The sequence below is a fragment of the Heliangelus exortis genome, chromosome 28 (assembly GCF_036169615.1).
Source record: "Heliangelus exortis chromosome 28, bHelExo1.hap1, whole genome shotgun sequence".
NCBI classification, from domain to species: Eukaryota; Metazoa; Chordata; class Aves; order Apodiformes; family Trochilidae; genus Heliangelus; species Heliangelus exortis.
The window spans coordinates 3,461,302-3,474,610 of record NC_092449.1 but is presented as its reverse complement, the minus strand read 5'-3'; the positions used below and the strand labels follow the sequence as shown (position 1 = coordinate 3,474,610).

At 40.9% G+C, this 13,309-nt stretch overlaps 1 protein-coding gene across 3 annotated transcripts in view; it reads right to left on the bottom strand.

The window, feature by feature from the left end:
* Positions 1-13,309, bottom strand: part of CRTC1 (CREB regulated transcription coactivator 1) — a 46,652-nt gene that overhangs the window by 16,644 nt on the left and 16,699 nt on the right. For 2 of the 3 annotated variants that reach the window (XM_071728162.1, XM_071728163.1), the window contains exons 2-8: positions 9,263-9,379; positions 4,768-4,905; positions 3,921-3,982; positions 3,004-3,098; positions 2,316-2,401; positions 1,519-1,562; positions 1,003-1,223 (exon numbers count right to left, since the gene is read on the bottom strand). In XM_071728162.1, the coding sequence (XP_071584263.1) occupies positions 1,003-1,223; positions 1,519-1,562; positions 2,316-2,401; positions 3,004-3,098; positions 3,921-3,982; positions 4,768-4,905; positions 9,263-9,379 (763 nt within the window). Of the gene's footprint in view, positions 1-1,002; positions 1,224-1,518; positions 1,563-2,315; positions 2,402-3,003; positions 3,099-3,920; positions 3,983-4,767; positions 4,906-7,750; positions 7,799-9,262; positions 9,380-13,309 lie in introns of all 3 variants that reach the window. The other variant, XM_071728160.1, reaches the window with a different exon arrangement.

Genomic DNA, 13,309 nt, shown 5'->3' with positions numbered 1-13,309 from the left:
GCAGCCTGGTCAGAATTATTTCCTTTTCCCAGTATACAAAAGGATTTTTAAGTGGGTAAAGGAATCCTGCCTGCCACAGGAAATGTACTTTATTTTTGGACACAGTGCCTAATTTCTATTCTAGGAATCAACTGACTGCAATTGTCAATAAAAATTGACAATAAAAAAAATGCAACCCACTTCACAGCTATTTGAGTGTGACCCAGTGAAACCATCTGAAAAATAAAAATCACCAGCTGAGGCTATTTGCCTATAATATTTAAATTTCATCCTGAAATTATCAACTGATCAGCATATTATCAATTGCCAGCATGGAAAAATAATGTTAGTTTGTGGTTTGTCTTGGTTTTGTGGTGGTTTTTTTTAAACCATCAGTATTTCCAAAGTCCAAAAAGCCTGACAAACCCAACTCAGACTCCCCATGTTACCAGCTCAAGCAGCACTCAAGAAAATCTTTATTTCCCCAAACTCTGCTATTCCATGTAGCTTGAATATTCTGGATATTTTCAAAACTTAAGCACCCAAGCTGACAAAAACCAGCACACCTTGCAAAGCTTCCACATTATTCCTGAGTGCACAAAAGAGAAAATTAGCTTCAGGTGGAGCAAGCAATGTTCCCTCTCCAAAAGACTCCTCACACTGAAAAAAAAAACCCAAGCCACCATTTTAAAGGAATGAAAAGGCCTAATTGAGGTATTTCCCTAAGTGTGGAATAATCAGAAGAAGGGCACACTTGGGATGCTCCTTTCTCCTTTTGTCTTCTCCACAGAAAAAAAACAAAAAAAACCAAAAAAGCAGATTGGGCCACCCAGAAGGTAAGAATGAAAGAGGATTTGGAAATCCTGTAGCTAAATACAGCTTTCTCTCTTTAGAAACTTGTTTAAAAAGGAATGTTAATCAATTACCTCAGACAAAACAGTCAGATTCAGCAATTTCCAGAACTTAATCCAAGTGGCATATTATGGACAATCTGGAAAAACATCTCAAGAGTTATGAGCTTACCCTGACTGGCAGTGCTGATGCCCAAGTGAGTCAGATTGGCAGCAAGATTCCCAGTGCTGTTGGAGCTACTGAGGGCTGGGAATGTGGATTCCTCAGGATCTAATGGTGTTGGGAGAGGGGAAGGGAAATGGATGTTTGTCAGGTCTGGCAGGGAGCCACCTGTGTTGTGTGTGGCAGGAATCAGTGTTGTAGTGTTTTCCTGGTCAGCTGATGGGAAGATGCTAAATAAAGGAAAAAAAAAAAAAAAAAGACACAATTTAAATTTAATGCTAGAAACATCTTTATAAAAATCTTTTTTTTTTTTTAAAAAAAGGAAGGTGCCTTATGCAGAATTATATATTGTATTTTTGACAAACCAGAGATGTAATAGCCAATGGGTCACTCATAGAGGTTCTGGCTTGTATCTACTGCAGTCTAAGGGCTTTTCAGAAAACTCAAAAGCAAGAGGACATTCAATATGTAACATTCTTTCTTAAAGATCTCAATGCTCTTTGAACAGAATTGCTCAAAACTTACTTGATTCCTGGAACTTCACATGATTTAGGTCTTGATGACCCAGTCTAAAACAGAAGGAAGACATTTTTAAAGGCAAAGATACTGCTAGAAATGAATGTTTAGGTTTAGATTTTATTTTAATATATAATTATATATTAATTTAATATTGTTATAATATACTTATATATTTTATTGTGTATATTGTTATATATTGTTATATATTATATAATATTATATATATTATGTTATATATACATATATATAAATATATACATATATGTATGCATATACATATATATGTATATATAAATAATTATATATATATTGTTATATATATTATATATAATATATTTATTGTGTATATTGTATATATACTTATATATACATAATATAATTTATATTATATATATTTATATATATTATATATATATTATATGTTATATATATTTATATATAATTTTATATTAATTTAATATATAATTAATATATTAGATATTTCAATCAGTAACTTTTATATAATGCATTTCCACAGAAGAGCTACTCTTCTACACAAGAACTCTGTGAAGCTCTTAGATCTCTCATCTTTTCTGATTTATTGGCCCAACAAGGCTCAAATTTAAAGAGTTTCTCCTGATATATTCAAACACATGCATGCACACACATATATAAAGTGCTCTTGTGATCTAAAGTTTAGTGTTTCCTCAATATAGAATTTAATCTCTGCAAGCAGTTTTTGTTTTAAAATATTTAGGGCATTAGTTTAATCTAAATATGTTTAGACAATAAAATCTCTACAGCTTGAAATGGGAGTTTCCTACCTTTTTAGTGTCCCAGCCTTGCTTAGAGAGGGTTTTGTCTGCTTCAGAGGTGGTTTCCTCCATTCCAGGGACTGTCAGTAATAAAACTAAGAAATGAGAACAAAAGGAATCTTACTTAAATATTAAGTAAGAAATATTCAGATTGGAAGTTAAACCTTTTAAAAACTCTTAAGTAACCTCTTCTCAATGAACCCCAACCAGTGGCACCTGAGCACTGCGTGTTCACCCATCACTGGGTGGTTGCTGAAGGATTAAATTTCTCTCCACAGATTTAAGAGCTTTTCAGGTATTTCTTGAAGTGACAGCAGGAACAAAGGCCAGCAGAGGGCACCAGAATTGTTAGTGCTGGAGGGCTGAGCTGCTCCAGCTTGGAACTAAAGATGCCAAAGTACAGTTTGTAAGCATTGCCTCTCAGGGTTTACTCACCAGTCACTGCACTCCCAGAAATCCAGAGCAGATGAAGCTTTGCTCCTTTACAATCTCCTATCCCTGACCATGAAATGCCTGTGAATTCTACACCTGCCTCAAAGTTACTACAGAGTGCAAATCTCTAGTACCACTGGGCCTAAACACTGGAGTCCCACAAGCCCTGGTGATATTTCCCCCCAGGACACAAAGAATTACAGGATAAGGTGCTCAGGAAAAAGTTATCTTAGCTCTGTATCATTTTGTCTGAATATCTGTTTACCTCTTTTCTGCTGCATGTCCTGTGACCCTCCTGAAAAGGATTCTTGCTGAGCTGGAGTCATAGTACTCTGGTGTAAAGCAGAATCAGAATTTGTCCTGAAACACACCAAAAAAAAAATCTTTATTGTCAGTTTTTCTAAATAAAGAGTGATTAATCCCAGAGAAACAGAACCAACTCAGTAAAACCTGAATATTTAGCATTAAAAACCCCAAAATCTATATAGGGCATATACCAGACACAATTGCCTTGTGAAACAATCAAATGGCAGAACAAATTAGTTCAAGTTTGAGAAGCAATGGTTTCAATAATGAGAGGAATACAGGATAATTTGGTTGCCAGAGTTAAAAAATAATTTGACATGCTTTGTTAAGATTATGCACTATCAAATAATGCAGTTTTCTAGCTGAAAGCTGCTTACACATACTATGGTTACACTAATCTGGAAAGAAAGCAGCCCTGGTTGATAGGGAGGGGAGATGACTGGTTTAGGATATTGTGGAGTTGAGAAAACCTCAACACATCCCTCATGTCTTGCACTTGGCCACCACCAAATTCAGGAGCAGGAGAGGTGGGAACAAGCTGGGTGCTCCTTTCCACCCCCATGCCTGCCAGGCCAGACTAACCCAGTTTTTGTGCAGTGAGAAATACCCAAGTTTTTACAACTCAACAGTTTTGGGGCATGCCTTGGAACACCTGGCAAGATTTACCCTTAAAAAAAAAAAAAAAAACAAACCCAAACCATTAGCTGGCACAGCTTAAGTTTAAAAAAGTAATAGAAGAAATAAAAAATATACTGGTTTTCAAATTGAGGAAGACAGGGCAATCCTGATGACCAACTGCTGTGGGGAACAATAAAGGGCTCTGGTGCCCATGGAAGTGCTGTAGTATCAGAGAAAGCAAAAAATTGTGTTACTAACCTTCTCCAGCTTGTGTCTGATGGTGGTGACAGGTACACAGTGCCATAGGGACAGCTGTCCACGTGAGCCTGGAGGTTAAGGGCAAGAACACCACTCTCTCACTTAACCAGGAGGGCTGCTTGAAACCTTCTCCTAAGGAAGAATGCAGGTTTGACCCTGTCAGAACAGCTAAGCTCACAGGAGAGGAACAAGCAGACCCCCTGCAGGGAACATCCTGACTTTAAAAGGACACTCAAGCAAAATATTATCTGCAATGTTAAAATGTTTGAGCAACAGGACTTGCATCTTCCTTTTCACTTTCTGAGCATCTTAACTCTTCCCTGAGAAGCTGTCATCTCTCTGCCCTCCCACTCACACAGCCCCTTTTAGCCCCATCAAGCCAGCTGGACTGCAGCACATTTTAAGCCCCTCAGAAATACTGAGCTAATTCATTTTCACAAATGGCAAGAAGAAATAGCACTTGGCAAATGGGAAGCTGATGAATCAACCTGGAATAAAATGCACAATGAACTGCGACGAATAATTCTGGCTTTGACTGACTCAATTCTGGAGGGAAACTCAGTTTCACCAAGCCTGCCTTGGCTTTTCCCTCAAGGATCTCAATCCCTCTGAGCTCCAGGTGTATGATTCTTCACCTCTGAGTGGGGATAAAGGGAGAAAGGTGAGTGCTTACTTTACAGAACTGGAGGTACCTAGAGACCAGATCGCAGTTCAGCAGAAGGAGATGAACTGCAGGCAGAAGGGAAGCAACTCTGCTGAGAGGTGAGGAGGGGACCTGGATAAACTGCTCACTCTGATGTCACTGACCAGGCAGGTGCTGACTGCCAGCTCACAAAGCAAAGGATATTTGTCTGCCATGTTTATCCACAGAGAGAGGACGGCGGTGCGGGGAGCCCAGGCGGTTCCTGTCCCGATAGACTCTGTCCACCAGCCCGTGGTGCCGAGTTGTCCTGCTGGTGTCCAGCCCTGATGACTGAAAAGGAGTCTGAGAGAGACACAGGAAAATTACAAGCAGCCCAGCACCCAGACAGCAGTCTGCCCAGAACCTATCTGTATGGTGTGCAAGGTTGTGTTATGCTGAGGAACAAAACTCCGGCGGATTTGGAGAAGTTGGATCCAGGTGGATTTTGCCTCCAGCAGCATTTTCACTCCAGCCATGGGAAGCAATGACCAAGGCTCTGCCTTCCAGACAGAGACAAGTGGAGGCAGATCATGCCAGACCTGCCCTCTCATAAATCAGCACTGCTCTCCAACCTTTGGATCTCTAAAATCTCACAGGAGAGGGTGGCAGGGAGCTGCTGGCATTCCCTGGGGGCTGCATGCTGCATGCATCCAGGAGGAACATGCTGCAAGGGCAGGGGATGCAGGAGGGAGATGCAGAGTGAGCTGAAACATTCACCAGAACACAAGGTGTTCTCTCCAAAAAGTCCTTTCACCCCTCCTTTCAGCAGAATTGTTTGAAGGGGACACTGGTAGAATTCCAAAAGAAAAGCAGTTTCCTTCCTCCTCTGTCTAGAAAAAAAAAAAAAAAGGCACAGCACCCAAGATTTTTGGGAGTGCTTTTCATTTTGTTCAGGTGGCACAGCAAACCTGGGTGGGTTTGATTCCTCCTCAGATCAGGAGAACATTTCCTTGGCAAGCAAGTGATTTGAGAGAGTGAGGATGGCAGAGAAAGGATAAGGAATTCCCAGGCTAAGCTGGAAAATTTCTCCCACGTTTTCACAAGCCCTTCTCAGAGTTTACCTGTGGGGAGGGGACAAGAAGTACCAAAAAGTCAACCTCTGCTCCTACTTCAACAGCAATCTGTGGGGCTCTGGGGAAAAAAAGCTGCAGAGTCTTCCACTCCTTGCCAATGTGAACAGCTTTGCTGAGTCCCTCAACACCATCTGTTTGGAAATCCAAAATTTCCTCCTCCATTCAGGTGCTGCACGTGGCAAATGCACTGTCCTGTCTGCCAAGCCATGAAACCATCTGGCTTCCACATTAAATAAAAAATAAAATTAAAAAAAAAAAAAAAAAAAAAAGATGAAAGTGGCCAGCTTTGCCTGTTTAAATTGTTATTCCTAACAAGTTTTACATTTCTTTTTAAGTCTTTTGTTTGTAATAGCTTTTTGAAGAGTCTTTCTACTATTTTAAACTCTTTTTCTATTATTTAGCAAATATTAGTCTCCTCTCCCTCAGTGCACACACAACCTGTGTCAGTATAAATGGATGCAAAGTGGCTGTGGTGTTTATTTTCTCATTCCTGGGCCAACACTTCATATGCAGCAGAATATTGCTTGAGTCAACATGGGACTAGAAAGAGAGCACAGTGACTTTTAACCTACTCTCAGCCACTAAAATCACAGTTTTAACTTGAGTTCCTCAACAAGTGTGACTTCCCTGTATGAAGACTGAAAAATCTCAAGTTGTGGCACCTGAGTTTGAAGGAATTTAAATTAAAACGTGTTGGTTTAAACTCTGCTGCAAATGCTGAACAACAATTTAATTTTACCTAAGGAGCTCCACACCAATCTGGGAACATTCATCACTTTAAACCAGCAACAAAACTCTCCTTTGTACTCTTGTTAGATCAATTCACCCCCAAAAGGCACCAAAATCCAAAAAAAGTCTGGAAGGTCAACAGGAAAAGCAATTTCCTATGCCAGTGGTCTCAACCACAAGGTTACTAAAAAAAGGAGAAGCCAGTCTGAAGTACACAGAATGCAAACCTCACCTGGAATTTAAAAGGAAGCCAATGAGTATACAGACAAAAAGTTGAATGCAAATATAAGTTATTTCTGAAGCTTTCCCCTCTTTTTTTTCTTTTTTTTTTGGCACAACTTCCATATATAAACACAACAAAAATGTCACCTGTGTACAACTCAACACAGAGCATGTCCTGTGTCTCAGGGCTGCAATTTACAGAGAGAGGAATTTTGGGGCAATGCTGGTCCCTGGCTTTCCAGGAAAACAAAGCTCCCAAGTGAATCCCAGGGAAAGCAGAAAAAAAGACAAACATCTGAGAAAATAGGAGTCACCTCCAACTGGTTTCTCTCAGCAACCATCCCACTGGAAACTTACTCTGGATCAAACACCAGGCAACACCTTCATTAAAATCTTCATCCCTGGTATTTAAACAACTCTGATTTTAACAAACAACACACCTGAGCATCATGTTTGACAAATGGAGAATTGTTCTCTGCTTCCCTGAAAATTTTTCAAGGATTTGAGAGCAGAACCTAAACTCCAAAAATAATATTAAAATAAATAAATAAAAAAAAAAAAGCAGCTAAATACAGACAGGAAGGAAAAAGCTCAGAGCTGAAAAGCAACAGTGTCCCTTTAAGATTTATCAAGACATTGACTTAAGAAATAAAAAGGAGCAAGGTGGATGAGGGGGAAAGAGAGGGGTGGTACCTTCTGCCAGTTTATATTTGGGTGCCTGCTGGTGCCAAGCAGCATTTGGGTGCTGATTGTGCCTTCCCCACTGGAGCTCAACATGCAGGCTGAGTGCACATGCTCAGAGATTGCTTAAAAAAAATCACAGACAGTGCCCAAGAAACCACCAAACAAATCCCCCATCCATCAGAGCACAGCAAGTCCAGGGAGTCTGTACAGGAATTATTATGCATGTTCCAAATTGGGATGCATGGCAAAACCTGTATTGATGTGAGAGAGCAGAACTCCTTTGGAGCTGGGAGGGTGAATCAAATAAATACTGTGCATAACCAGAAAAAAAAAAAAAAAGGAAAAAAAAAAGTGGAACATGTGCTAAAATACGTATCTACCTGGGCAAACAGAACACCAGACCTAAATACGTATTTGCACAAACCTAAATACTTGTTTACCAAAGAGACAGGAACTGCTCCAAAGGCTTCTGCCAGAGCTCCGTTGTGCTGTAAATGCAAAGAACCAAAATTCTCAGACACCAAAGCTCTCACCAGACACAACCAGACAGCCTGCACCTCAGCAGCACATCCTACAAGAAGCTTTGGGCAATTTTATCCTATTTTAGCTTAGAAAAACACAACCCACATACAGGGTTTTCTTTTGTTGGTTGTCAGTGTTTTTTAGCTGTGGTAGCAATCTTGGGTTTTTGTAGAAAAAAAAGTCTCTAAAACCCTGGGGTTTAAGGACAGTTTGTTTCCATGTCCTCCTCTAGTCATTCATAAATTTTTGAATGCTCACTTCCAAGCACTCTGTGTGCTTCAGGACCACAAGTCCATGAAATAATGGTCAGTAACAGCCATGAAGCAGAAAAATATTCTTGCTTAAGAAGAACAATAACTATGAACCTCCCAAAAAAGAAACTGAAACCAAAATCTATGGGTCTTGAAAAGACCAGACACTTGGGGAATACTCCTAAAGACTTCCTAACATTACAGACCCCTGTAACCAGATTAAAATATGACATTTGCTTCTCCTCTTGCACAAGATTCAAGCTTTTAACCTCCACAAATTCAGCTGCCTCCATGTATTTCAAAATGCATAGAGGAATCATCAATAGTTTCTCTGTCTTTATTAAGGCAGCCTTCACCAGAAAACCACAAGCTACAATTTTTTTTTTCTTACCACATCCTTGTGAGATAATGTTACTACTCAGAAGAGGAAAACTAAGGCAGAAATTTTAATTCTTTTGAGCACCCTACATCAACTAACTATAAAAATGAGGAGTCCCAGAAATATTCATCACCTAATCCCATCCACTGCACACCACCTTCTGTCCAAACATGCAAAATATCCACCTACAACACTGATTTTCTGTTCATAGTGCACTGCCTCTGGACTCACAACAGCAAGGAAATAATCAAGCAGCCCATCCCTATATTTAATTTTCAGCCAGAGGAAGAAAAGGGACCATTCTGACACAGTTTCTGTCCCATCCTCCCTACTCCTCTCCTAAAAGCCAAGCATTATTCCCACAGAACATGCACATGGGGTACCTTCTAAACCCTCCATTTGCTGGAGCTCTCCACATCTCCTCAGATGATTTCCTTCCACTTTTGCTTTGAGTCTCCAGCATCTTCACAAAAGATTTTTTTTTTTTTTTTGAATATTCACTGACAAAGAAATTGCATCACCTCTGTAAAGTCTTGACCCAGAAGCATCACAACTGGAGACAGGAGAAGTGGTATCTAACACTACATATACACCAGAGAAAAAGATCCACACATCCCAAACACAACCATGTTCCATTCCAAAAGAGCAAAAAAAAAAAAATGCTTGAAACAGCATGATTTGTTGAGGCCACGGGTCTATATTCTGAACCAGCAGCTACCTCATGGTCTCCTGTGAGGAAAAACCAGCACACAGGCACAGCATTCATCATCAAAAAGAAAGAAACACTCTATTAAACTCACCTGGAAGGGCAGATCCATGGCACTGTTTCCAATCTGATTCACATTTGGCAGTGACCCACCATAGTACTGGCCACGACTCTGTCCCAGTTGCAAATATTGGGTTTTCTGCAGCTGTAGCTAAAAGAAAAGGAGGAGGAAAGTGTCAGGACAACTCATTTATTTTCTTTTTTCTCAACTGACTCAACTCGACACCCGTTTCCGTTATCACCCCGCATGGACACCACCAAAACCCAGCCTGAATTCAACTTCTGCTGAGGGGATGTCACCCTTCTCCACAAAGTCCACCTGGCAAAGTGCCACCTTGGGGCTGGAGTGAGTGAGGGAAGTGATGGAAGAAAAAAAAACCAACTCCAGTCAGCAAATATATTCAATTTCCAACAAATAACCACCACTTGGTTCTTATGTCACCTGCTGTTCTGAAAAGTGGGATGTAAAAAAAAAAAAAACAACCCATGGCAGTCCAACCATGACTCTAAAATCAAAATTAGCCAGTTGTTCACATGTGGGATATACCAATAAGTCATCTTAATTTAGATTATTGAGTGTACTGTTTAACCAAACATTCATCCTCTCAGCAAGCTTGGTAACAGAGAGGTGTTACCAACCTTTCTACCAGTTGATAAATGTTCTTTCTTGCACCAGGAAAAGCCCTGTAGGAAGGGCAGAGATTGGTTTTCAAAGAAAACCCAACCAGCTAAGAAGAAAAAAAAAAAAAAAAGCTGCAAGGAATTCCTTCCTGAAGAGGTGTACATAAAAATAAATGTGAGAGTCTGCAAATTTTCAGGAAAATCAAGGCATCACTCTTCAGTTGTGAATGAAATATCCCTTCTAAATATCCTGGTTTGCTTTCCCACAGTTTCATTTCTGGCAGACAAAAAAGCATGCAAGAAAGTTGTCCCTTCTCTACCCAAACATCAGTGTATTCTCATTGTTGCTTCTTTGGGAAAACCATCCTTTCTCAACAGCTCATTAATAAAAACTACAATTTTGATTAATTTCCTTAGTGATTTTTTTTTCTTTTCTTTTTTTTTTTTCCCCTTTTTTTACTTTCCTTTTCCTTTTCCTTTCCTTTCCTTTTCCTTTCCTTTCCTTTTCCTTTCCTTTCCTTTTACTTTTCTTTTCCTTTCCTTTTCCTTTCCTTTTCCTTTCCTTTTCCTTTCCTTTTCCTTTCCTTTTCCTTTCCTTTTCTTTTCTTTTCCTTTTCTTTTCCTTTCCTTTTCTTTTCCTTTCCTTTTCCTTTCCTTTTCCTTTCCTTTTCCTTTCCTTTTCCTTTCCTTTTCCTTTCCTTTTCCTTTCCTTTTCCTTTCCTTTTTCCTTTTCTTTTTCCTTTCCTTTTTTTTTTATTAAGTTTAGTGGTACCAGTATTAAAACTATTTTATCATTCAATTCTGTAGTGTTCACACTCAATACCATTTAGATTTAACACCACACTGAAGAAAAGCAGAACTTTTCACTGAGAAAGCAGAATTTGCAACCATCTGAACACAACAATCCTGCATCTTCCATGGATTCAAGAAACCACAATTAAAGCAGCAAAGAAACCAGCTTAGATAAATTTCCTCTCCTCTGTGGAGATGTTCATGTCTCATCCTTTATGTTGTTCCTCACTAGATGTCATTTGGCTGCTTTTCTACTCTGAAATGCAAGAGCATTCCTAGATTGGTAGCAAAGAATTGTTTAAAGTTTAAATGTTCAGATCTTGGACTAGATGCAGGTTGGTTGCTAAGGTAATTTAGTGTGTACATCAACAAATCTGGTGGAGTTTTGTTCAGAGAGATCAAATAGATCACAATGCCAGAATTTTGAAGAGCAGAAAGCACTAGAAAATTCAGCATCCCCACAACTGATGAAATTCAACAAGGGGAAGTGTAGAGTTTTGCATTTGGGGAAGAACAACACGATGTCCCAGTATAGGTTGGGGGCTGAGCTGCTGGAGAGCAGTGGAGGTGAAAGAGACCTGGGGGTCCTGGTAGACAAGAGGATGCCCATGAGCCAGCAATGTGCCCTTGTGGCCAAGAAGGCCAATGGCATCCTGGGCTGGCTCAGGAACAGCGTGGCCAGCAGGTCCAGGGAAGGGATTCTGCCCCTGTGCTCAGCCCTGGGGAGGCCACAGCTTGAGTCCTGTGTCCAGTTCTGGGCCCCTCAGCTCAGGAAGGAGATTGAGGTGCTGGAGCAGGTCCAAAGGAGGCAACTGGGCTGGTGAAGGAATCCAGCAGAAATCCTGTGAGGAAGAAGATGCCCATGAGCCAGCAATGTGCCCTTGTGGCCAAGAAGGCCAATGGCATCCTGGGGTGCATTAGAAAGGGGGTGGTTAGTAGGTCAAGAGAGGTTCTCCTCCCCCTCTATTCTGCATTGGTGAGGCCGCACCTGGAGTATTGTGTCCAGTTCTGGGCCCCTCAGTTCAAGAAGGACAGGGAAGTGCTTGAAAGAGTCCAGCGCAGAGCTACTGAGATGATTAAGGGAGTGGAACATCTCCCTTATGAGGAAAGGCTGAGGGAGCTGGGGCTCTTTAGTTTGGAGAAAAGGAGACTGAGGGGTGACCTCATCAATGTTTTCAAATATGTAAGGGGTGAGTGTCAGGGAGATGGAGTTAGGCTTTTCTCAGTGGTGACCAGTGATAGGACAAGGGGTAATGGGTGTAAATTGGAGCACAGGAGGTTCAAGTTGAATATCAGAAAAAATTTTTTTACTGTAAGGGTGACAGAGCCCTGGAACAGGCTGCCCAGGGGGGTTGTGGAGTCTCCTTCACTGGAGACATTCAAAACCCACCTGGACACGTTCCTAGGGGATGTACTCTAGGGGGCCCTGCTCTGGCAGGGGGGGTTGGACTAGATGATCTTTCCAGGTCCCTTCCAACCCCTAGGATTCTAGGATTCTATGAACTGGCTGCTGACGTGTTTGTTGGTTTTCTTTACCCTTTCTTCAAGCAAAGGATATGGCAAGATGGAAAGGAATGGCCCTGCTTCTCCAGCTTTACCACAAAAACCACAGCAAAGGGGTTTCCAGCAAAGGGAAGGAATTGCTGGCACCTCCCAGGTGACAAGGTGATGGGCACAGAGTCCCTTGGTCACCCCACCAGCAGGGATGCTGAGAGCAAAGACATCACAGTGCCAGCACCAGGAGAGCAAAGGGACTGCTCTGCCTGTCTCACACCAGCACTCAGGGATCTAAAACAGTCCCTGGACAGAGGGGAAGAAAATGACATTGCCCCCAAGAAAACATTCTGCATTCTTCAGACTTTATAACTGTCCCTAGGAAGCAACTCAAATACCCTTTATTCACAGAACCTCCCCCCTGGAAGCCACCAATTTCCAAGAACACAGAGAGCCAACATTTTTATGTTTTTTTTTATTTTATATTTCAGCTGAGGGACTGAATTGATCCAAAACTTATGAGGTGGCTCTTTGGGATGAAAGCTCTCCATGGAACAAGCACTCTCAAAAGCCTCAACTATTCCAGCAAGATACCAGTAACCAAGTGGCTGATGATTTGGTTTTTTTCTTAACCAAAGGGCAGCTAAATCCCCTCAGCCCAAACTTATAAAATATTGACAAAACAATACCAAGCAGTTCAAATCAGATCCCACTTAAAAAGTAGGAAAGGGCCTCCCAGTTTTGTTTTTGGAGTTTTTTGACACTCAATTCCAACCAAAGGCTCTCAAAACAAGACATGGAATTAAAGCCCTTCTCACTCTGAGCTGCAGAGCACTAAAAGCACAAGATCAGAACTAGCTGTGCTTTTTTTTTTGCCTGGCCCCTACATATGTTTTTGTTGATTAAATATAATAAAAAAAAAAAAAGGGCTTGCTCGGGATTTGTGCCAAACATAGAAGTAACTATTTCAACAGGTGTTGGTTTCCTCTAAAGAACCAACCATCAGGCGCCCAGGGAGGGAGGGGAAGGGATGTTTTATGGGTTTGAGGGTTTTTTTTTAAATGTTTTTGGCCTTCCCCAGTATATACCTGCCTCAAAGCACAATGGAACAGGGAGGTCAGGACCGTTTGTCTTGCCACTGGAGTTCAAGGTGGAAATGAGAGGAAACACAAGA